Source organism: Haliotis asinina, chromosome 15 (assembly GCF_037392515.1).
Source record: "Haliotis asinina isolate JCU_RB_2024 chromosome 15, JCU_Hal_asi_v2, whole genome shotgun sequence".
Lineage (NCBI taxonomy): Eukaryota > Metazoa > Mollusca > Gastropoda > Lepetellida > Haliotidae > Haliotis > Haliotis asinina.
Window position 1 is genome coordinate 27,933,195 of NC_090294.1, and position 25,905 is coordinate 27,959,099.

At 40.0% G+C, this 25,905-nt stretch overlaps 2 protein-coding genes across 9 annotated transcripts in view; one reads left to right on the plus strand and one right to left on the minus strand.

The window, feature by feature from the left end:
• Nucleotides 1–2,543, minus strand: part of LOC137266126 (TBC1 domain family member 12-like) — a 79,299-nt gene extending 76,756 nt beyond the window's left edge. The window contains exon 1 of the mRNA XM_067801621.1: nt 1,096–2,543. Coding sequence (XP_067657722.1) covers nt 1,096–2,309 — 1,214 coding nt within the window. The 5' untranslated portion in view covers nt 2,310–2,543. The remainder of the gene's footprint in view (nt 1–1,095) is intronic.
• Nucleotides 2,544–2,731: 188 nt separating this feature from the next.
• LOC137265777 (uro-adherence factor A-like) overlaps nt 2,732–25,905 on the plus strand; it is a 40,930-nt gene continuing 17,756 nt past the window's right edge. For 3 of the 8 annotated variants that reach the window (XM_067801229.1, XM_067801234.1, XM_067801236.1), the window contains exons 1-6: nt 2,732–2,836; nt 4,354–4,480; nt 9,593–9,716; nt 10,918–10,973; nt 11,653–12,063; nt 12,496–12,717. In XM_067801229.1, coding sequence (XP_067657330.1) covers nt 4,370–4,480; nt 9,593–9,716; nt 10,918–10,973; nt 11,653–12,063; nt 12,496–12,717 — 924 coding nt within the window. In that variant the 5' untranslated portion in view covers nt 2,732–2,836; nt 4,354–4,369. Of the gene's footprint in view, nt 2,837–2,975; nt 3,095–4,353; nt 4,481–9,592; nt 9,717–10,917; nt 10,974–11,652; nt 12,064–12,495; nt 12,718–25,905 lie in introns of those variants that run through there. The other 5 variants (XM_067801232.1, XM_067801235.1, XM_067801233.1 and 2 more) reach the window with 5 other exon arrangements.

The window sequence follows — 25,905 nt, forward strand, 5'->3', positions numbered from 1 at the left end:
ATCTTTTTTCCTTGCAGATTACTCAAAGATTTATAACTCTGATTCAGCTTTTTTGTACACTACCACTTTCTATACAAAGCAGCAATTCTTAAGAAAACAATGAAATTTTTATCTGAATCAGCCAGACATGAAACCATACAGTGAATTTTAACTGTATCTTCTGTCTGCTCCAGGTTTTCAGTGCAAGTCCCACTTTGTCAGCATCTGGAATAACCTGCCATTCTGATCTTAAAAAATGACACAGCTAACCATGCTGAAACGTAACAGATTAAGAAATCGAAAGGAGAGATATCAAGATGCTGAAAGTAAAATCGGTCAACTAAATAAAGTCACTAAAGAAAATGTAGATCATCTTTGAGTATAACTGTAAAGTGTAATGCAGTGTTACAACATTACATCTACAAACAAGACAATGCTATCAACAGAACTGTCTGTTTTAAATGGATGAGTGAGTTTAGTTTTAAGCCACACTCAACAATATTTCAGCCATATGGTGGCAGTCTGTAAATAATCGGGGCTGGATCAAACAATCCAATGATCAAGTGTATGAGCATCTCTCTATGCAGCTGGGAATTGATGACATGTGTCAACTGAGCCAGCAAGCCTGACTGCAGGATCATGTTAGTCCTGTCACATGACAAGCATGAGTAACTGAAGATCAGTTCAAACCCGCATCTTTATGGGTTGTCTAACTGGACATTCAGACTGGGGCATGACATGTTATGAAATAAGCAGGAGATGGAGTCTGTACTGTACATACGCATAAAACACTGTGGCAAGGTTGTCCTTATTGATGTCTTGGCATACTTTTGAATGTACAGTAATAACCTGTAATAGGTCTGTAATGATCCAGATACATATTAGCAGAGAATGGAAATGATTGCAATGTTTTAGTTAATTCACTGTGACATGGCACAATGCATATGAACGATGAACATTCTGTAGTCTACCATGTGAAATGAAAATGGAAAAGGCAAAGTAACTAAACAATGCAAATAGATAAATTATGCCATCTTGATGAATTAGTAAGCTTTGATTACACCATAAGGAATAGAGTGTGAATGAAAATCTATTTTGGGAATTGTTTGTATTTACCTTGAGAGAAATCCAGAAAATGTTTTGCGCTTAGATTTGCCACCCTTGTCTTCAATACCACTGTCCTGTGACACATTCCGGCATCGTTCGTAGGAGTTTCTTGAATGCAAATTGACATCCATGAATCCACCATCTTCCATATCGAGAGATATACTCTTTGACTCCCCATATTCTTCCCCTAAAGAAGCTGCTGATATGGAGAAGTCAGTTCCAGTGCTTATACTAGACAAACTAGACACATCTGTGTATCCTCTCATAACCGAATCTCCACTTGATACATGAGGTAAAAGACAATCAACACTGTGTAGTGTGATCTGATCTGCTTCTCTTACTGTTAAAGAATCAGGACAATAACTGGCACTACCATCACTTTCATCTGGAGTACCTGCCTCTTTCACATCAGATCCATTGACAGACCCTTCTTGAGATCCATTGCACACTGAATCTTCATTTCCCACAACTGATTCCCCATCATTAATCTGACTTTTACTAAATTTGTTACTATCAGAAGAATTCTGTCCTGCTACAAGTTGTTTTGTTGTAGGGATGTACAACAATGGTAAAGGCATACTTTCTAACACACGAGACAGCCTGTTTGTATTGCTTGTGCTCCCAACTGACACAGGTACGTCTTGCGTTAATGTTATTGGAGACATTACCAGGCCAGACATTATCCCTTTCGGAGCTTTCTTGTTTTGATCTTGACAAGGAATATGACCATTTTGATCAATAGCTGACTTTGGTTGTGCTGCAGATGTCTCAGTTGATTCCCCAATTGTAGTGGAATAGTCCTCACTGTTGCCATTCAACACAGTTGCATTACTCTCTTGGCTACAGTTTTGACCATCAACACTTTCACTGCACAATATGGTGTCTGAACTTGAAATTGAATGACTTGCATCACTCTCCTTATCGTAGGTGTTATGGAGCACATCTACGGAGCCATTTTCTTTAAGATCACAATCTAATGCACCGATATCATCAGCATGTTCCTTGGTGTCACTGGCCTCAGAACGTTCGTTTGGCAGACCCTGAACTCGTGACTTCAATTTATCAACATCTTCATAAGTGTCAAATAAATTAATGGTTGTCACACTACCGTCGTTCTCCTCTTGAGTCTGCCGCATCTCTATCCGATCTTCACCCTCCTCACACATACCTTTTAATTTCATTCTTTCTGACACGGGGCCGGCAGTTTTACCCATTGTTGACATTCTTGGCGACTAACACTGCTGGCATACCAGTTCAACTCACTGGTCTGTGGTGCTCTAGTGGCCATACTGGACAACAATCAGGGTTCAGACAAGCCGAGTAGACAAGAACACAATTGAGCAAGTAAACAAATACATCGCGATGCTGAATGTGATCACATAATGGTCGGGTTATCACTGAGTTTACATGCACACAGTTACGTTTCAACTTTACTGGCAGCCATTACGGAAAATGCTAAGTAGGGGGGTGGGTATTCATAGCGATGAACCAAAGTTTTCAATATGATATCTAATATAATTTTACCATTAATTGACAGGCCTATACACAAGACTTTTTATGGTATTGATTGTCGCCCAGTGCGCTAATGTGAAATTCTAACAAGACCCAAATAAAAAGAGTAGCGTCAACTATTCTATTTCCCATCATGCTTTGTAGAACGCGCCATTTTGGAAAAGGTGGCAGAATTATGGAGTGTCTGATGTAAAAGATGGCTTAATAAATACATGTTCTGTTTTAAGAAGACTCTGGGGTATGATTACTTCGATGATGGTTGTATGATAATAAATCCACAGTTAAAAACTAATGTCAATAACTCTGAAAGGTTATATAGAAGGGTTTTCACGGAACGGAAGCTGCGGTAAAACTATCAGATATTTTGCACCAAACGCAAAACGGTGATCACGAGGGCTGACGATATCATTTGGAAATATTTGACCGGTGTCGGCATTTGGATTGATTTGTACTAATGAATGGACGGAACTAGACCGACCTGTATGTGCTCAGCAAGGTGAAATTAGAATGTGAAGAAGGGGTGTTTGATAGGTTAACCTGTGTTGATGGTACCCATTAGATCACAAAGTGCACTCAAGACAAGTGATTAAGATGATAGCCTGGTTGAATAGTGATAACTGTCAAAATACCTATAGTTTTCCCAGTGCGACACAGTCATATGTCCAGTCTGGAATGTTTTTACAACGATCTTACATTTCTCTTCCAAGCCAATAATCAATTTATTATCATAACTGGAGATCAATGATAATGTTATGGATGAAACAAACGCCATGACTCCATTGGAAATTACTTGATGACATGGCATTACCTTACTAATCATGATTACTAATTCATTTCAAATCAAGTTTTGATTGAAGAGAGTTTTGGAAAACATACTACACCATTCATTTCAAGTTGATTCCCAGTTCTGTACACAAAATGATGGGCTCATAACAGCCATTTGCGCTGAAGGTGTTGTCTGCACAGGTACTACAGAAATGTACCCCAGGTACCTTTCTCTATACAGAAATGTAACCTATCCACGGTAAGTACAGAATCATACCCTGGGACGATCCCATTCTGCAGCGCGATCAGTGCTGTACCGATTTCTTGAACGCTTACTTTTATTCCTGCCTGTCAAACTGCGTGAAAACTTCATCATGGCAGTGCATGTTTGTAAAATATCATCTCCATATTTGATTGCGTTAGAGTACAAGGCATATATAACGATTCTTGATGCTCAGAAAGTGCTCGAAGTCAGTCGATCTGGAACAACACCACAAACCACTCTCAGGTTTGGCTTGAGAAAAGTGGACTCATTTTCCGTTTAGGGTACGGGGTACATTTCTGTATATTTATTTTAGCAAGGGTACATTTCTCCAACCAGAAAGGTACCTGGGGTACATTTCTGTAGTACCTGTGCCGACAAAGACGCCTTCATGTGCCATTGTATCCCAATAGACAAGGACATAGAGTTATGTCACTGGATATATTGGTTCAGATTTGGTTATTTTCAGACCTCCATTATATACCTTTAATAGTTGTAAGTGAGTTAGTGAAATTATGGATCAGGTAGTCATGTAGGTGAAATAATGCTGAGTGGCACCAAACAGCAATGACATGCTTTCTCGTCTGATGAATGTGGAAGCATCATTCACTTTTGTAGATCATAATATTCTTCAGAGCTGAAATCAGCTGTGAATAGTATTTGGTGGGTTGAAATGTTTCTCAACTCTTTTACTCGTATATTACTTCATTGTTTTACTACCATTTCAGAATACATTAGCACGATATGAGTGCCTGTTTCCAGAAGAATGTTGGTAAACAAGGTAAAAGGAAGAAACCTGAAGACTCAGACACTAAAGGAGCAGCTCCAACACCAACAACGCATGATACAGATGAGGTAACGCAACTTACTCTGGTCAGCAATGCAAAAGATGACCATATTTGGGGAACCATGTTTGGGGTACCCCCAAAAGACCATATTTGATTATTTTTTTCCCATCAGATAAAATATCACACCCATGTAGATTTCAGTTTCCACAGCAACCTACGGTTGACCTAAGAGCATTGTACCCATGAAGATCCGGGGTAAAATAGGTTGTCAGCAACCCATGCTTGCCACAGAAGGCTACTAACCTTGTTGTGAGAGGCGACTAACAGGTTCGGGTAGTCAGACTCGGTAACTTTGTTGACAAATATCATCATTTCCCAATGGCACAGATTGATGCTGATGCTAATGATCACTGGATTGTCTGGTCCAGACTCAGTTGTTTACAGACCCCTGCCATATAGCTGAAATATTGCTGAGCACATTGTAGAACTGAACTGACTATTTTTGTTAGACTTAAAGACTTGGTTGATGCATGCCATTTTTTCCATTAGCATAATTTGATGTTCATGATATCGATTTCTGGGTTGTCCTGTCCTTATAGCCTTAATATTGCTAAATAGTATTGGGAAATGCTTGAAATCCCTATAGTGATGATTGGGTCATTGCTAATGAGCCATCATCAGAAAAAAAATATTGTCTTTTTAAAGAATTTTCTTTTTGGGTTGTTATTATAGATAGGTATAATGTGATTCTCTGTTTTGCATAAACTGTGCATTTGCATTTGCAAATTTCGCATCCAGTGTAAAATGATACAGCTTTCTACTTGTATCAAGCAGAATTTAATAAAAACTTCTTACACATTTATGGAAACAATTTTTTTCAATATCTCAAAAGCCCTCTTCATCTCCATGTTCCAAGCTGATTGCTCTGCTACTGCTTACATAGCATCACATCAAAACAGCAGTGGAATCAAGAGCATTCTCTGCTACAGCCTCCTATCTCTGGAACATTCTACCACTTGCCATAAAAGAAATAGAATCTGCTGACACTTTCAAAACTGCCCTCATAACTCATCTTCACACACAATACAATCTTTTCTCTATATAGAACCATAGAGCAATACCATTTGCAAATATAAATCAATTATTATTATTATTTTGTTTTACACCATAAAAGGCAACTATGCTTGTTGTGAGAGGCGACTAACAGGTTTGGGTGGTCAGACTCGCTGACTTGGTTGACAAATGTCATCGGTTCCCAATTGCGCAGATCGATGCTCATGTTACTGATCACTGGATTGTCTGGTCCAGACTCGATTATTTACTGACCGCCGCCATATAGCTGGAATGTTGCTGAGTGTGGCGTAAAACAAAACTCGCTCGCTCGCTCGCTCACTCACTCACTCACTCACTCACTATTTTGTTTTAAAGAGTAAGATTAAAATGCAGCAGAGTGTTCGGGGAATCCTGGCACAGTGAGGCTGGGAAAGCTTATTAGCTCAAGGCCCTTGCTCCCTCTATACGCAGCCCAGACAGCGAATGGGACTTTTCCCAGGAAAAACTGCCTAGTTGAACTCACCAAGAACTTTCTTGAGTACATGTAGGCTCCCCAGCACTGAGGCCTTCTGCATTACCCAGATTGTCAGAAGGGTTTTGCTACTGGTGGAGAACCCGCGCACTCTCTTGATCTGTACTGATGAGGAGGTATTGAACCAAGGACACCAAGAACATTGGGGGACCTGACGACACTGTACTTGGGATTTCAAAGGCAAGGTCTGCATATTTATTATGCTTTTCCAGAATTTTGCCAATCACACTGCTGTCTAAAGGGACAGAAAATTCAATGGTAGAAATAAAGTCATTGGCTTTAGCAAAGAGGACAAAGTCAGGTTTGTTGTTGGCAGGAATACGTCTCAAGCTCCATATTGGCTTATTCCAGAGAAGTTTGAAAGAGTCATTTTCCATGATGCGCTGGACATGTTAAGGATCATACCATTGATAAACCTCGGTCGTCAGAGCCACAGGCATGTCGGAGACGGTAGTAAAAGCAGCAAGCCATGCCTTCGTGTCTTTTAAGATATGCTCTTTGAGCCAAGGAATGGCATCCACTGACAAGGTGTTGGACAGTCTCAGTAAATTCGTTACACATTTGACATTTTCCTTCTAGAATCACATTTTGGCAATTGCAAGTTGGAAGTGACTGGTCCAGAGCAGGAAAAAGGAAGCCCTCAGTTTCATATTTGAGACCAGGCGACTTCATCCAGGCAAAGGAGTCGGTTGGATTGTTCTGTTCCACACACTGCATGTACACCCAATGCAGTGGCTTCTCAGACAGCTTCTCTACAAAGGACCAACTGTGAGCAGACTTGGTGAACAACTTCACCTGGTTAACTCCCATCGCTGTACTGTCCTACATCACTATCAACAAATCAGCTTCAAATTTCAGATTGCGTCCAACAACCTTGGCACTCTAAAAATATCTGTGGAATTCCTTGCTATCATTGTGAGTCTTGACACCAGAGGATCATCCGATAAATAAATATGTGCAAAAGTATACAATAGAATTCTATCATGAAAAGCCTCCACATTAATCAAACAACAACCTCCAGAACTCATTGCCATATATAAACGATTAAGAGAGGAATGAGGGTGGTGTGCTCTGTTATCTGACATGATCCTTCTGGTCAGGCAGTCTAGACTCTGGATGTCTTTTGGCCAATCAACTACTCAAAAAGAGCGTTTGGCTCTAAGCTCCAAATTTTCTTTAAATAAGACTTCTACTCAGCCCAAAGTTTATCTTGAATGTGGGCATTCTGGAGCTTGTCCCAGACTTGCATTCCAAGACAAGTGTAAGCCTGATCTTCCACAAGATACTTAATAACTCCACCCCCCTTTTAACTTGACCAAAGGCGACTATGCTTGTCGTAAGAGGCGACTAACGGGATCGGGTGGTCAGGCTCGCTGACTTGGTTTACACGTCATCGGTTCCCAATTGTGCCGATCGATGCTCATGTTGTAGATCACTGGATTGTCTGGTCCAGACTCGATTATTTACAGATCGCCGCCATATGGCTGGAATATTGCTGAGTGCAGCGTTAAACTAAACTCACTCACTGTAACTTGACCAATCCATTATTAGTTACCTTAGCATGTTTCATATGAAGAGTATTACATTTGATGAGTCCAAATGTCATGCCAATATCATTAGAAAGGGACTCAAATGTTCTTTCAATTGGTATATCTTTTGGCAAGGAGCTTGATGTCATCCATTTAAAGGAGATGAGTAAGGGGTTTTGGGGATGTGTGCTGAAGACGTCCAGGATGGTAGCCCTCCTTCCTACTTTGCAGAAAACTCTGAAGGATTTAAAGACAGACAAAAAAGCAAAGGACTGAACAAGTCCCCATGAAATATTTCCCTTTTGATTGGAATAGATTCCGAAGTCTGCACCTGCTCATGCAAGTAAATTTCAAGTTGAGTCGACCAGCAACTCATTAAAGACTTGAGTAAAGCAAGCAGTCGCTCAGGGAGAAAATGCACCGGAGAGACTTCAGAATCCATTCATGGGGGGGGGACAGAGTCATTTGCTTGTTTTCTGGTCAATCCAACACATGGAGAGGTTTTGATGATACATTTTTGCCTCCCCCAAATCTTTTTCTGTACAAGAAGTTGATCCTTGCACCCCCAACATCCCTTTCTCGCCCCTTCTGCTCTCTGTAAATTATGTCATTAGAAGAGCAATAAGATGACACGAGGTTTGTCAAAGACCCTGTGAATAAATTGTATTGTGTATTCAGACATGTGATAGGGTAGAAGTTTTAGGGAGCAGTCAAGTCTCCTTTCTTGGGAAGAAGTATTGTGCGACCTTTGCAGAACCATGGAGGAACATCACTTGTGTCCACAAGAGAATTAAAACTGAACTAACGGTGTTTGGACAAGGGGAAACCGTTTCCAGTACTGGTTTCGAATGCCGTCAGGCCCTGGAGCTGTTAGATTTGGACTATTTAATGACACTTTTCAGGTAATCGGGTGAGATGTCACAGACAAACGACCTAGTTACTTTCTCATGCATTGCATGGTCATAATTACTGACCATGGTGCCTCCAGGTTACAGGTGCAGGGTATATACAACAACGGTTTCCAGAACCTTTCATTGGCCTCCATAGGAGTCTGTTCATCATCTTCAGCATCACCATTTGTCTGTACATTTTCTCTTGTCTTGTGCTGTAATTTTAATTTTCTCCAAATTGCCTTTTGCCATTTTGACATGGGATTCCCTGATGATATTAACTTTCAGGAAAAATTTCTTCTTGTTTCATTAAGTTTTACAAGAAACCGTTATTTCTTTGGTCTTTTGTTGTTATCATAGATGGTTTGTCTTTAGAAACTGTGTGAAGTTCCTCTAACATTCAAGCGGCAACACCGACACAGCAATTTACTCCATGTAATGAACAGAACAAAGAAATAGCTTCATTCAGTAAATCAGCTTCAAAGAAATAGCTTCATTCAGTAAACCAATTTCATTTTTGGGAAAAAGAAACATTTAGTTGTTTAATGGGCCTCTGTTTTTCCAAAGGTAAATCACAAATTTCCTCATAAATAGAACTGAACAAAACGTAAACAGGATTTTCGGAAAGATACGTAATTGAGGAAGGAGAAGTGTTTAGGTCAGAAATTTCAGGGTCAACTGGCTCTTTGTCGGAAGAACTTCTGTCAGCAAGAGGAAGGATGTTGACACGGATGTACACAAGAAGTTTGGGGTCCTCTGCCACTTAAGCATTTTGCTCATGCAAAGGTTCCTGACAGGGACCAGTTGTTGGTGGAACTGGCTTGCCATCTAGGATATGTTCCACAGTGAAGTGTTTCCAGGACTAAAACAGTAGTTCCGAAATTGTGATTGATTAAGAGACAATGTGACCGCTTGCATGGTCGCTAAGTCTGTGTGACAAATCCTTAATTATTTCAAATAAATGGAACACCTCTTTTGCTGAGAGCAGCATAAATGACAAACAAAGCCAACATTCTATTGTGTGTTGTACAAAGCTACAAGATTAGCTAATATGGCTAGGCTTGGTAAGGATATCAATCTGACACCATTCCCTAATGATGTGAACACTGGTTTACAGACTGTCATGTTTTGTGGACTGTAGCACCCTGAGACTAGTTGCAAGGTCTTTATTTCAGGTTGTCATATCTGACGACTCAAATGACCATGGGAGGACAGATAGACTAAAGAAACGGAGAAAGCGTAACGAACATGTAGAGAAAGATGAGGAACTAGCAAAAGCTGAACAGTTGATTCAAAATGGTAAGATAACAAACTGATGAAGTATTTGGATGTCAAGGACCACATTGATTGTTTCTCAGTTATCAACTCAAACAATGGAAGTTCTTAACACCTACTATGGAAGTTCTCAACCCCAACAATGGAAACATTGGCAACACACGTGTAATCCAGGGTGTGTGAATATGAATGAACAATACAATAATATTGTTTGTATAATAGATATTATGTTTAGGTAGGAACTTTCTCAGTATTGCATAAATTCTAATAATTTCATAGATTGAATCCCTTCCCTTATTCAAACCAAGATAGGACAGTGGGGTAACCTACCTGGTGTTTATATCATTTGCTCATGCCGAAACCTGGGTTCAATTCCCAACATGGGTACAATAGTGTTGGGAATTGGTTGACATCTTGCAGTTGATAATTGGTTCGTTACAAACAAGCAGTCAGCAATCAAACTTGGTTGGCATCTTTTGTCAGATTTTCTTATGCATGATGATTTTGCAGCTAAGTACAGCATGGTTCTCTGTTGTTGTATTGTGTTTTAATTAGAAACTACTCGCAAATTTAACATTCACAGTACAATGATGCAAACTGCCGCTTTAATGTGAAGACTAATCTATCATAAATATAAACTTCCCAGAATCTTCAAGAAATATTCACCCGTGAAGGTCCCGGGGTAGAATAGGCCTTCAGCAACCCATGCTTGCCGTAAAAGGCGACTCAGCTTGTCGTAAGAGGCGACTAACGGGATTGGGTGGTCAGGCTTGCTGACTTGGTTCATACATGTCATCGGTTCCCAATTGCACAGATCGATGCTCATGTTGTTGGTCACTGGATTGTCTGGTCCAGAGATTATTTACAGACCGCCGCTATATAGCTGTAATATTGCTGAGTGCGGCGTAAAACTAAACTCACTCACTCAAGAAATATTCAGTCATGACTTTCTTGTGAGTGAAGTGAGTTTTCTAAGAATCAAACGTGTTTCATGCTCTAATAGCATCTAGAATATGTTACATTGTGAAGTGTTTCAAACACTAAAACGGCAGACAGTTCCAAAATTGTTTGTGTTTGGTCATGAGTAAATATGATCGGTCGCTTGGTCATTCGGTCACTGCAAACGATCTTCAGTTATTTTTATTAATCATAACACCACTAAAGTACATTTTGTGAGATCCATTTCTGTTTGTAATAATTATGTGCATTATAATTTGTCTTCTAGATTTTGGAATTCCTGTTGATGATGGAATGTCCAGACAGGAAATTATTGAATTGGCTGTAAGTACCATTTGAACATCTTTCCATACATATCATGAGTACACATTAAGTACAACGCAGTGCACTTATAGTATGAACACATGAAATTCTATTGTGCCTGTGAATATGTAGGGTAGAATATGTCTTCAGCAACGCACGCTTGCCACAAACGGTGACTACACTGGTCGTAAGAGGCAACTAATGGGATCTTGTGGTCTGGCTCTCTGACTTGGTCGACACATATCATCTGTTACAGTTGCACAGATTGATGCACCTGCTGTTGATCACTGGATAGTCCGGTAAGACCGTCGCCATATAGCTACTACTCTCTCACTGTAATGCCCCAGAGCAAAAACTGGTTTGTTATTATTATCCCCCTTAACACCTTTTTTTCTTTTTTTGGCAGAAAATTAGCATGTATACTCAACAAAGTGTTTGACACAGTCATAACTAGTTGACATATCCCTTAAGAGTATTTTATCATTACAGGGTATATTGACGACTTGCCTTCTTGTTGATGTGATAATTAATGGATACAGACTGTGCGTGTTTGATTTGTATACTGGGCATCAACAGAAAGGCAACTGGGAAGTTTAGGGGGGGTCAAGTTTTTCAAAAGAAGACATAAACATGACTGCTTACTTTTATGAGATTTTATTTTTTCAAAACTTGCATTTCAATTTGATTTATTTTCCCACAGATGGTCCTCCTCCAGTCCAAGGAAGAGAGAGCCCAGTCTCATGATGCCAGGAAACCTAGGCCTCCCAAACCATGTTCTTCAACAAATCCAACTAGGAGAAGCACATCAGATGATGATTCATTAGATCTGAACGTCCCAAACTCAAGAGAAGAAAGACAGAAATCTCCCATTCATAGCAAACCTCAGTTTTCAAAAGACGATATTAAAGACAGGAGAGGCAGTCAGTCCCCTGAACCCAGTACATCGTTTGCTGTAGAGGATGGGGTCGGAGTATCTCTAAGGAAGATCTCAAGAAGGAAAATTACAGGAGAGGGAGAAGGTTACAAAGATAAGTTGCCTGATGAGGTGATGTTTAAAGGAGTAAGTGGGGATCACATGGATGACGATGAGAAAGATCCAACTGGCACAAGGGTGAGCAAAATTTCTTTCATTGTAATTAAGGGACTAGGTTGTGACTGTATCAAGCACCCATCACTATTCCAACCATAATGACAGGGGTTATAAATAATTGAGTCTATACCAGAAAATCAAGTGATCAAAATTATGAGCATCGGTATGTGCAGTTGTGATACTGTTGCATGCCATCCAAATCAGCAAGCTTTGACCAACTGATCCTGTCGGTTGCTTCTTACAGCAAGCAGCAGTTGTTGAAATAATATAAGTATAAGTATATATAACAATCTAAGTTGAAATACGTAAGTTCTCACCTTTATTTGTAGCACTTTTAAATATCGTTCAAAGACCTCTGTATGATATTACTATCTGTTATTCCATTGGTCCTTCATAGTGAGTAAATAGTATCACTGTGTTGGTATTAAAGGTTTCTTCATTTTGTTGTCACAGAATCAAAGGAAGAATGCTTCAGAGAAGCGTCAGAGGAAGCGCCGACTCACTGATGAGGGTGGTGGTGATGAAAGCCACAGCTCTCAGGAAGCTGAGAGTGCTAACACCAGGCTTAAGAAGTCTCGCAATCTGCTGCTGAATAAGCAGCAGCTAGAGACCATGCAGGCAAAGACGTCCACGCTGCTGAAGAAATCTGCTGCCAAAGTCAAGCTGTCTCAGGTAGTATTGACGTTTCATTCTCCAAATTATAATATCAAACAACTTTTCAGCTATTAAATTTAGTAAATGTACAAAGGTATTTATGAGCATACGTAATACGCTTGAAACCACACATTATGTTGTACGGCATTGAGTTTTAGGCATACATAACACCTGTATATCCTTTTTCTGTAGCCCAGTTTATGTGGAGAAGAAACAATGAGTCGTCAGATGTTTCTGTCGATTTAGTACATCACCTAAATTATGGTGTGGTCAAATCCTGTTGATATGTTGATCATTTGATCATTTAAACTGCTGAGGATTAAAAGTCCTTGTTATCTGTTGACTTTGTGACTGAGGAACAGTCAGGTAGCTCAGAGGTTAAAGCGTTCGCTTGTCACGCCGAAGATTAGAGTTTAGTTGCCCACATGGGTACAATGAAGCCCATTCTGGCGTAGCCTACCATGACCTTGTAACTGAACATGTAATTTACTTAACCTGTCACTGTGAAATCGGGCTTGAATTGGTCTTCAGCAAACCATAAAGACGACTAGTTAGGTGATCCATGTCGTTGAATCCTAATTGTGTAGGACAGTGCTCATGTCGATCACTGGATTGTCTGGTCCAGACTTGACGTTTTGCAGAATGCTGTCATATAGTGGCGAAGTTATTGTATTACTGGCAGGATTTTACGGAATGTTTCACCTTGTCCATGTTAGCTCAGATCCAACAGCACGGAACCGACATGTGGAAATGATCTCATCAGATGTGATATTTCTTTAAAAATCATTCCATCTCTGAATAAACTTAAAACAATACTCTGTGCTATGAGATTGAATAGTGTTCTGTATTCCATATACACATGTACCAACGTACAAAACAGACTCATAGTACTTTTCATTGCCTTTTAGGCATGGAAAAAATAACACTAGTTTTCCCAGATGTTTTCCTTATGGGGCTTGAAATAAGATAATGTTTGTGCTGTTACAGTACACCAGCTTGTTAGGATTTTATGGTATTATCATATCAGTCTGTTCATTACATTTATAGGCCATGTGGAGTTGTCTCCCTTCAATCATTTTCATTTACATAAGATGTAAACTTGAAGTGATTCTAGTGTTGGGAATTGGTTATATACTTATGATTGATGATTGGCTCATTACAACTGATCAGTCATCAGAAATAATTGGTTAGAGTCATTGACCAAATTTTCCTGGTTAGGTTTGTTGACAGACAAGAAACAACAACCAAAAAATCTTAGAGTTTGTTTTGCATAATATGCATACTTCTTGCACAGCATGTATCACTGACTTGATAATGACATTAGAATATATGTCGAAATGTCACCTTCACGGAACAGAAGAATTTGTACATCCATAAAAATGTCATCATTCTTCAAGTTTTTCATGACTGGTGCTGTTCGATTATGAGAAAGCATCATCAATTGCTTGTTCATTTAGTCACTATGACCAGACTTGGATTATTTCAGCTAATCATACCACCAGTACATGATTAATCTTCAAATCTTAAAATAACCTGTGAATTGTTTTTCATGGAATGAAACGTTCTGCTATTGGGTAAGAGTAGGTTTATATATGTACTTTAAAACCATTTCGTCCCCTGAAAATTTCGAACCAGAAATTCAATCTTGAAGTTTAGGAAAACTATTCAATCAACTTCTTTGGAATTTTGCACATGCAACTGACATGGCAAAGAGTGTCAGGAAATAGCAAATTGCAAGCTCAATGTATTAAAACAAAAAAATAAGAAATTTTTGAAAAATGATTGGAGACCAAAGAAATCATGATCTTTTTCTCTATACCTAAGTGTTCTAAGTATCGAAAACACAGCTAAAGAACATAATTGTGGATGTTGATTGTTTTGTCTTATTTACCAGGTTGTATTTTTGTCATTTAATCCTTTTTTTATGTTCCATATCTATGTTGAAAATCACTTCAAAATAGGTAAGTCTCGAGGTTATGTGATCAAATTGTGCTTGCTCTTTAGTCAGTTGAAACTTAAAACACTTGAAAAATAATGTGATTTTGCAAGGAAATAGAACATTTGAAAATAAACACTTTCAAAAGCAAGAGAGCACTGTAAAAAGTTGCTAGAAAAATAGATTATGCTCTAAAACCTACCCTGAACATACTAACTCTAATTTTGTCAAAAGTGAACTTAGAACATGCCAGTTTTCAGGCAACGATTTGTGCATAAAGCACAAACTCTGGACTGCTAGCTAGAAATTTGAAAATTTTTTCCTTTCTCTCTTAACACAACCCACAACCGTTCATTATCTTTCTACAAGTCTTTGAAGATCAAAAAACACATCGTAAAGTAGCACCTTTTGCCGTTTGCAGGTTTTTACCATTTATATTTAGTTTGGTCTCAAAATTGCAAGTTGGACTTCAAGTAACTGTCAGGTGATTTGATTATTTAAATTTGTGGGGGCCAGGGGAATTTTTCATCCTCTGATTACTCATGTTTTGTTAAAATCATGATAAGGTCTCCTTCACATAGTCTAACGGTGAAATTTTAAAATGATTCTGGATTGTAATTTCACATTTCACATGCAAGTGATTCGGACAGTCTAAGTAAACTTATCCTCAGTACTATTCGTTACACTCCACTACTGAGTCTAACAAAACCTTATGGGAGGTCGCGTCAGGTAACCTTTGAGATTGACCACTCAGAAAACAGCCTACCAAATCGCAAAAGTGCACATTCACACGTACCTTTTGAACTTTTTATCTCGAAAAGGTTCGTACCCGAACGATTCTGAATGTTATTTAACGTACGCTCGCTTCCGGGTGATGCACACGACGCACGTTACAACCATGACAACGGTGAGTAAACAGTCCCTGAAAATAGTGTTTTGGGCAATATTTAAGGATGTCATCTTGTGGAAATATTAGCTAGAGGTAACCATGTCAACAGAAACCCCAAATAACTGTGTTTTATGCGGAATTTTGTTTGTGGAGAGATCTGTGTCATTGACCTGAATATTTTGAAAGTCCCTCCGATCCCTAAATAGGAACTGTTGTCTTGTTGTTTAAATCTATTTAGCCGTCTCGCGTTTGATTTGACGGTTGCTGAAAGGTTACCTGACTCGACCTTCTACTAGGTTTTGTTAGACTCGGTGGTGGAGTGTAACGAAATACACTGAGACTAAGTGTACTTAAACTGATGATTTGGACCACTTATTTATGATTTAATTTCTGCACGCACTCTTACAAAACCTACTGTGGACACTGTGTGTCGTTTAATAGAAGGCCTGGGTTTGCTTGTCCTTCACTGTGATATTGGAGGGAAAATTGCTAAAAGTAGTTCACATGCACGCATACACACATCTCAATTGTGTAGATTGATGCTCTTGGTGTTCATCACTGGATTGTCTGGTTGAGACTTGATTAATTACAGACTGCTGCCATGTAGCTGGAACATTGATGAGTGCAACGTAAAACAACAAACCAAACACACACACACACAAACCCACATCTGCTCAATATATGGGGGGTTCTTAAGATTCAAATACATTTGGAGAAAACCCAAATTAGGGACCATTCATAAACTGTCACTTGGAGGTGGCTGTTATTTTTTTTATTTCATTTGTTTATTGTATTTTATTTTTATTGTGGGAAATGGGAGGGGAATCAGACATTTTGTACATCAAAATAATTTTTTTGCATAGTTAGTAGCATATGTACTTTGTTGGTAAATTTACATGCTTTTCCTTAAAGATCATTTCTTATTTTTTCTTCCTCTCTCTCCTTTCCTTTCCTACACACACACACACACACACACACACACACACACACACACACACACACGTCCCCATGTAAATTTGGAAGTGTTCCCAAACTTTGCTTTGTCCCTCTTTTCCTCTTCTTTTCTTCCTCTACGTCCTCTTCCCTCACTCTATCCTTTCAGAAGATATATAGACAAATGCATGGAAGCCATATTGGAAAGTGCTAGAATCAGCATAATGTTGCATGGTTGAATTGATGGTTTGTAAGGCTGACCGGAATCAATAATTTACGAATTATATACAAATACCATTTCATCTCATGATTATGCCAGCTGTTGTTTGTGGCAGATAGTATGCATGATTGTCTGCATAAATTAAACAGGTGGCTTGGTAGCAAGCTGCAACTCTGCGGAAGTCGGCCAGACAGGTCAGGATTTTGATCATAGAATCATATTTTTGTTGTTCTGATACCTTGTATATTATTGTAGCTATTTGGTAAAGAAATCAAAACTATGTTTTTTTCTTCATCTGTATCAAGTGAAGACAAACCACAATTGTAACTAGCCCTTCAATTTCATGTACATCTCACATGGCAAACATGATAGGACATTCCATCATGGTAAATGATGCCAGGAATGCTCACTGGCGAGTAAGAAGGGTTCATCTTACAACACAAAACACTTATACCACGGTTGAAACATCCCCATGTGTCTTCATTCCAGGACTGTAATCAGTCCGAGACGTAACGTGTACGCGAGACGGCCTATCGTCTCTTGTCCGCGAGACGGTGCGCTCCGCGGTACTAACTGAAGCGCTTCCCCCTAATTAATTCAATCACCGTGGAACCACCTCGATTGGGTGCGAACACGATGCAGGGTAATTAAAGCGTCCCGTAAAATCCCCAAGGGTGGTGGGGTACTTGACAGTCGTGAATGAACAGGTTTTTCGATCTCGGATGCCACGCTTTCGTCATTTGCACTGAACAGATTACAACCTGCAGAATACAAGTTGTTTGTCCGACAAAATATTTACAATCATCCTAGGTTGATGCATACTTGGCCTCTGTATTTTCGATTTTTTCGGCACGTGAAAACATCGGGAAAGCAGAATACCACGCCCAAGGTCGGCTGTTTACACATGCCAATTACACAAAAATCAACTCATCGCTCATGAAAAGGTGATTTATTTCATTTGAATGTATTACTGGTGGAAATGTCAACGTATTCATCTTGCAGAAAGTTACAGAATATTTTGAAACTAATACGACCCCTACCGCATCTTGCATGAATCAAAACTTTGCCAATTTCGTCAAGAGTAATCCTGCGAAAACTATTAAATCATTTGCATATTTTTCGGAAGTGACGTACGTCCATTGTGTAACTCCACACAGCACACAGAAAAGGGACTCGCGGTGCCAGCCAAAGCTGACATCTCGTACTGATCAAAATTAGTGTTATACTAAAATACCTGCTTCGATATTTCATTACAGCTCATGGTGTTGACATGTGGATATCGTATCTTCCAGAGTACATATCAGTTTATGCCCGCATTAGCCGTGCATGCTGTTTTACAGAACATACAGTCCCTGTAAACGTGCGCGACTGTTTCAGCCAATCAAATGAAGCGTGAACCCCTCGTATGTGAGGTGTTATCCGAACGAAGTGAGCATGCAGTTTCATCGGTATACACACTATTTTGTAAACACATCTGAAAAAATGTTATTGATGTATGAAAATTAGGCTATGATGCATATCTCTCTGAATATCTGCACGGGTATGAATCTGCAATACTTCATTGCCCAGACGATTACAGCAAACAGATTTGTAGTCTTACCAAACCGAACCAAATGCAAACGTTTCTGAACCTCTTGAAAGAGAAATGATGTTTCTTTTAAGACCACCGTAAATAGATGTGCATTGTGTAAAATGACTGAAGTTGGGAAGAAAACAAACTAATTAGATGGTAACTGTTATAAGGTTTCTGGTGAGCCGCTCAAGCGGCTCACTGATCTCGTGTTTGCTTATTGCAAGTTGAGGATGGTGTTCCTCTGTACGGTCCAGCTTGCGAATGATGACTTGTTGATCATGAAAATGCATATAAGTAACTTGAACCTAATTTATGCCTTCGGAAATTGACATGATTTGATAAAGGCATTTAAAAAAAGAAATCACACTTTGTGACATAATTTCGAAATGAAAAAAGTACGAAAATACAAATTTAAATAAGGAAACATAACGCCCCCTGCAGGTTGTAATATCTTTCGCCCCCTCTTTCGATCAAACTCCATATGACCTGGCGGATACATTACGCATTCGGTAAGATCATGTTAAGTCTACAAATCATCATTTTCTGAAGAATTGTGCATCATGTCGGCGATTTGCGTAACATCCCTCATCCTGGAAGACATCATTCCTCCATCCCCTTCAGTGTGCACAGTATATTCAGGTAAGAATGTGTTGTTTCACTTACCCTGTACACATACAGGCAACTTCAATTAGATCGAATACATACGTATTTGCATACATACCCTTTCTACAACAAAACTAACAACACACATTACCAGATCTACTTCAGGTAAAAACTGGGACTTTCTTGTTTACACATATTCTATGTATATGCTTGAAACAGAAAAGGTTTTCGTTCCTGGAAGACAGCATGGCCAGTGGAAGACAACCAGCCCCGTGTATAATCCTGCATGCTGCGTTGGACTGGGAACGGCCAAATGCCCGTTTCCGCCAGGAGTCAGCAGAATGAGGGAACACGCACATTCCTGAGAACATTGCATTATTTGTTATAAAAACGAAAATGTATGAAGCTTTCACTGAATGTTTTAGATGTATCACAGTATGTAGTACAGCTATGGTTATGAAACACAGGTACATATTTCAAATACATCAGTGCGGCGAATTGTGCTTGTCTTGGTTCATCTTTTTGGCCGAATGCAACACAATTAACTTTCATTTGGATTACGCAATTTATTGTATCACACACGTGACACTGGAGTGAAGGCTGGGCCGAACGCGGCCAGGCATAGTTAATGACTGTAGTTGGGTATCACTGCATATACAGGTGGAGACAGGCAACAGGTGTGATGCAGTACAGCACGTTACTTCAGGGTGTGTACATCTAATGAGTTTGCAGACAGTTTACACGGCTATCTGGTGGACACGGGGGGCGATTGTGCAATTTCCTGTTTACGGTGCCTTTGTCGTTCGAGGTATATTTTATGATAGCTTGAAAACACATAATTAAATGCTAATTATATGTATTCCGTTTCCTGTTTGTGTTTGATAATCTGTGAAAGGCCACAGAAATGTTTATTTTGTGGTGACAAATATTCAAGTCGCATGGAGGTGGGCAAAATAGCGTTTTCTTACTTCATTCCGATTGAACTGATCACGTGATAACGATCTCTCACGTGATAATGAGATGACATATTTATGAGGAAGAAAGGAATAAAATTGTTCCAGATGATTACAAACTCAAAATATTGTCCATAGCATTACTGATCGACGACTTATAAACAGATTTTTATTGCTTAATGTTATAATGCTTTTCAAAGTGTTCTGTTTTGGTATGAAGGAGTTATTCTTGTACTGATTATCTTCGAAGAGTACTTGAAAGTGCTGTGCGTCGTTGTCAACACTATCATCGGCTTTCCTATCTTTTACTTTGGTAGATGATTTAAACAGTATTCATAGATAAAAACAATACATTCAAAGCCAACACAGAAATATATATTTTATGTATATGCGTGAAATAGGAAGGGTTTTCCTTCCTGGACGACAGCATGGACAGGGGAAGACAACCAGACCCAGGTACAGTCCAGCATGTTGGTTTGGACAGCCTTTTCAGCCATCATCTGCAGAATGAAGAAATATGTGTGTACCAGGGAGTTTTGCATTATTTGTCATTATTACGTAACCTTTCACTGAATGTTTTATATGTATTTAGTATAACTATGGAAGTAGTTATATATTCTCGGACACAGGTGCATGTTCAAAATTCTTCAGTACGGCGAATTGTATTTGTCCCCTGACAGAATGAAACACAAATAAATTTCACACAGATTATGCAATATCACACACGACACTGTTTTCCAACAATGATTAAGCCGGAATGAAGAGGATGCAGTCAGGCGTAGTTTATGACTGCAGTTGATTAGCCCTGAATATACAGGTAGGAGACTGGATACCCATTTATTGGGTTTGGAGACAGTTGACACGGCTGTCTTGTGGACACTGCCAGCCACTGTGCAGTTTCCTGCTGACGATGCTTTTATCGTCCGTGGTAAACTTAAAAACGCACAATTAAATGCTAACTATTTTGTTTGGTGTTGTTAAGCTGGTAAAAGACAGAATCATGTTTATTCAGTTGTGACAAAAATTCAGTTGATATGTAGGTGAGCAAAATCTGCTCAGGGAAGTGGCATCTTCCGTGTGTAACAGGGATGGCTCGACTGATTTTATTGCTGCAGTTGACTAATAATACAGCTTTGAAACAATGTCAGTCTAAGTAAACTCAGTCTCAATGTTATTCCTTAAACACCACCACTGAGTTTAACAAAACCTAGCAGAAGGTCGCATCAGGCAACCTTTGAGCGACCTATGACCGTCCAATCAATAGCGAGACGGTTATATAGATTTAACCAATCAGACAACGGCTACTACTTAGGGGCACAGATCTCTCCACAAACAACAATCCGCAGAAAATACAGATATTTGACCTGCGATATATACGCTTTGGGGTTTCTGTTTACATGGTGACCATTGGCTAATATTTCTGCAAGATGAGATCCCTTGAATATTGCCAAAACACTGTTTTCGGAGACAGTTAACTCTGTTGTCATGGTTGTAATGTGCGCCGTGTGAATCACCCAGAAGCGATCATACGCTAAATAACATTCGGAATCGTTCGGGTACGAACCTTTTCGAGATAAAAAGTTCAAAAGGTGTGTGCGAATGTCCACTTTCGCGATTTGGAAAGCTGTGTTCTGATTGGTCAGTCCCAAAGGTTACCTGACGCGACCTCCCATAAGGTTTTGTTAGACTCAGTAATGGAGCGTAAGGAAAAGTACTGAGGCTAAGTTTACTTAGACTGGAAACAATATATATGAATACATAAATGTCCGTCTAAATAACTCTTTTTTTATCACATTCACGTCATCTGTTTAAAAGTGGAGAAATCGCATTTCTATAACATTACGTGTTGATGACAATGACATAAAACTTAAGGAAATGAGTGGTAATTCCTGCATGCAGTGTGTTCAAGAATACATTTTGCTTAAACTATTAAAGATCATGCAGTCCTCCGAAGTTACTTACCACTTGATGCGACTGAACATATTGAGCACCGGGTCTGCTCCCGTGGCAAAAGGCGTCTCTCGTAGTCGTAACGATCTTGTGGGTAAGGTTTGAGTGTCTGACGAGCAGTGGGAGGAAAGTAGATGTGTTTCATCGCGATTGTACACCTATGTGCATTCGTGTACACGAACAAGTACTTATACGAGGTAAATCTGCATGGAATTAGCTTTCAGAAAATATAAAGATCATGTTTGTGTGAAATGTGCACATAGGTGAAAATTGCCGTCAAAAACTGACTACTTTTGTTCGTGCTTCTGGGAAGCGTCTCTGGTACGCGTAACGAAATTGTGAGGACGCTGTGTGTGTCTGTGACGAGCGGTGGGTGGAAAGTAGATGTGTTTCATCGCGATTGTACACCTATGTGCATTCGTGTACACGAACAAGTACTTATACGAGGTAAATCTGCATGGAACAAGCTTTCAGAAAATATAAAGATCATGTTTGTGTGAAATGTGCACATAGGTGAAAATTGCCGTCAAAAACTGACTACTTTTGTTCGTGCTTCTGGGTAGCGTCTCTCGTACGCGTAACGAAATTGTGAGGACGCTGTGTGTGTCTGTGACGAGCGGTGGGTGGAAAGTAGATGTGTTTCATCGCGATTGTACACTTATGTGCATTCGTGTACACGAACAAGTACTTATACGAGGTAAATCTGCATGGAACAAGCTTTCAGAAAATATAAAGATCATGTTTGTGTGAAATGTGCACATAGGTGAAAATTGCCGTCAAAAACTGACTACTTTTGTTCGTGCTTCTGGGAAGCGTCTCTGGTACGCGTAACGAAATTGTGAGGACGCTGTGTGTGTCTGTGACGAGCGGTGGGTGGAAAGTAGATGTGTTTCATCGCGATTGTACACCTATGTGCATTCGTGTACACGAACAAGTACTTATACGAGGTAAATCTGCATGGAACAAGCTTTCAGAAAATATAAAGATCATGTTTGTGTGAAATGTGCACATAGGTGAAAATTGCCGTCAAAAACTGACTACTTTTGTTCGTGCTTCTGGGTAGCGTCTCTCGTACGCGTAACGAAATTGTGAGGACGCTGTGTGTGTCTGTGACGAGCGGTGGGTGGAAAGTAGATGTGTTTCATCGCGATTGTACACCTATGTGCATTCGTGTACACGAACAAGTACTTATACGAGGTAAATCTGCATGGAACAAGCTTTCAGAAAATATAAAGATCATGTTTGTGTGAAATGTGCACATAGGTGAAAATTGCCGTCAAAAACTGACTACTTTTGTTCGTGCTTCTGGGAAGCGTCTCTGGTACGCGTAACGAAATTGTGAGGACGCTGTGTGTGTCTGTGACGAGCGGTGGGTGGAAAGTAGATGTGTTTCATCGCGATTGTACACCTATGTGCATTCGTGTACACGAACAAGTACTTATACGAGGTAAATCTGCATGGAACAAGCTTTCAGAAAATATAAAGATCATGTTTGTGTGAAATGTGCACATAGGTGAAAATTGCCGTCAAAAACTGACTACTTTTGTTCGTGCTTCTGGGTAGCGTCTCTCGTACGCGTAACGAAATTGTGAGGACGCTGTGTGTGTCTGTGACGAGCGGTGGGTGGAAAGTAGATGTGTTTCATCGCGATTGTACACCTATGTGCATTCGTGTACACGAACAAGTACTTATACGAGGTAAATCTGCATGGAACAAGCTTTCAGAAAATATAAAGATCATGTTTGTGTGAAATGTGCACATAGGTGAAAATTGCCGTCAAAAACTGACTACTTTTGTTCGTGCTTCTGGGAAGCGTCTCTGGTACGCGTAACGAAATTGTGAGGACGCTGTGTGTGTCTGTGACGAGCGGTGGGTGGAAAGTAGATGTGTTTCATCGCGATTGTACACCTATGTGCATTCGTGTACACGAACAAGTACTTATACGAGGTAAATCTGCATGGAACAAGCTTTCAGAAAATATAAAGATCATGTTTGTGTGAAATGTGCACATAGGTGAAAATTGCCGTCAAAAACTGACTACTTTTGTTCGTGCTTCTGGGAAGCGTCTCTGGTACGCGTAACGAAATTGTGAGGACGCTGTGTGTGTCTGTGACGAGCGGTGGGTGGAAAGTAGATGTGTTTCATCGCGATTGTACACCTATGTGCATTCGTGTACACGAACAAGTACTTATACGAGGTAAATCTGCATGGAACAAGCTTTCAGAAAATATAAAGATCATGTTTGTGTGAAATGTGCACATAGGTGAAAATTGCCGTCAAAAACTGACTACTTTTGTTCGTGCTTCTGGGTAGCGTCTCTCGTACGCGTAACGAAATTGTGAGGCCGTTTGTGTGTCTGTGACGAGCGGTGGGTGGAAAGTAGATGTGTTTCATCGCGATTGTACACCTATGTGCATTCGTGTACACGAACAAGTACTTATACGAGGTAAATCTGCATGGAACAAGCTTTCAGAAAATATAAAGATCATGTTTGTGTGAAATGTGCACATAGGTGAAAATTGCCGTCAAAAACTGACTACTTTTGTTCGTGCTTCTGGGAAGCGTCTCTGGTACGCGTAACGAAATTGTGAGGACGCTGTGTGTGTCTGTGACGAGCGGTGGGTGGAAAGTAGATGTGTTTCATCGCGATTGTACACCTATGTGCATTCGTGTACACGAACAAGTACTTATACGAGGTAAATCTGCATGGAACAAGCTTTCAGAAAATATAAAGATCATGTTTGTGTGAAATGTGCACATAGGTGAAAATTGCCGTCAAAAACTGACTACTTTTGTTCGTGCTTCTGGGTAGCGTCTCTCGTACGCGTAACGAAATTGTGAGGACGCTGTGTGTGTCTGTGACGAGCGGTGGGTGGAAAGTAGATGTGTTTCATCGCGATTGTACACCTATGTGCATTCGTGTACACGAACAAGTACTTATACGAGGTAAATCTGCATGGAACAAGCTTTCAGAAAATATAAAGATCATGTTTGTGTGAAATGTGCACATAGGTGAAAATTGCCGTCAAAAACTGACTACTTTTGTTCGTGCTTCTGGGAAGCGTCTCTGGTACGCGTAACGAAATTGTGAGGACGCTGTGTGTGTCTGTGACGAGCGGTGGGTGGAAAGTAGATGTGTTTCATCGCGATTGTACACCTATGTGCATTCGTGTACACGAACAAGTACTTATACGAGGTAAATCTGCATGGAACAAGCTTTCAGAAAATATAAAGATCATGTTTGTGTGAAATGTGCACATAGGTGAAAATTGCCGTCAAAAACTGACTACTTTTGTTCGTGCTTCTGGGTAGCGTCTCTCGTACGCGTAACGAAATTGTGAGGACGCTGTGTGTGTCTGTGACGAGCGGTGGGTGGAAAGTAGATGTGTTTCATCGCGATTGTACACCTATGTGCATTCGTGTACACGAACAAGTACTTATACGAGGTAAATCTGCATGGAACAAGCTTTCAGAAAATATAAAGATCATGTTTGTGTGAAATGTGCACATAGGTGAAAATTGCCGTCAAAAACTGACTACTTTTGTTCGTGCTTCTGGGAAGCGTCTCTGGTACGCGTAACGAAATTGTGAGGACGCTGTGTGTGTCTGTGACGAGCGGTGGGTGGAAAGTAGATGTGTTTCATCGCGATTGTACACCTATGTGCATTCGTGTACACGAACAAGTACTTATACGAGGTAAATCTGCATGGAACAAGCTTTCAGAAAATATAAAGATCATGTTTGTGTGAAATGTGCACATAGGTGAAAATTGCCGTCAAAAACTGACTACTTTTGTTCGTGCTTCTGGGTAGCGTCTCTCGTACGCGTAACGAAATTGTGAGGACGCTGTGTGTGTCTGTGACGAGCGGTGGGTGGAAAGTAGATGTGTTTCATCGCGATTGTACACCTATGTGCATTCGTGTACACGAACAAGTACTTATACGAGGTAAATCTGCATGGAACAAGCTTTCAGAAAATATAAAGATCATGTTTGTGTGAAATGTGCACATAGGTGAAAATTGCCGTCAAAAACTGACTACTTTTGTTCGTGCTTCTGGGTAGCGTCTCTCGTACGCGTAACGAAATTGTGAGGACGCTGTGTGTGTCTGTGACGAGCGGTGGGTGGAAAGTAGATGTGTTTCATCGCGATTG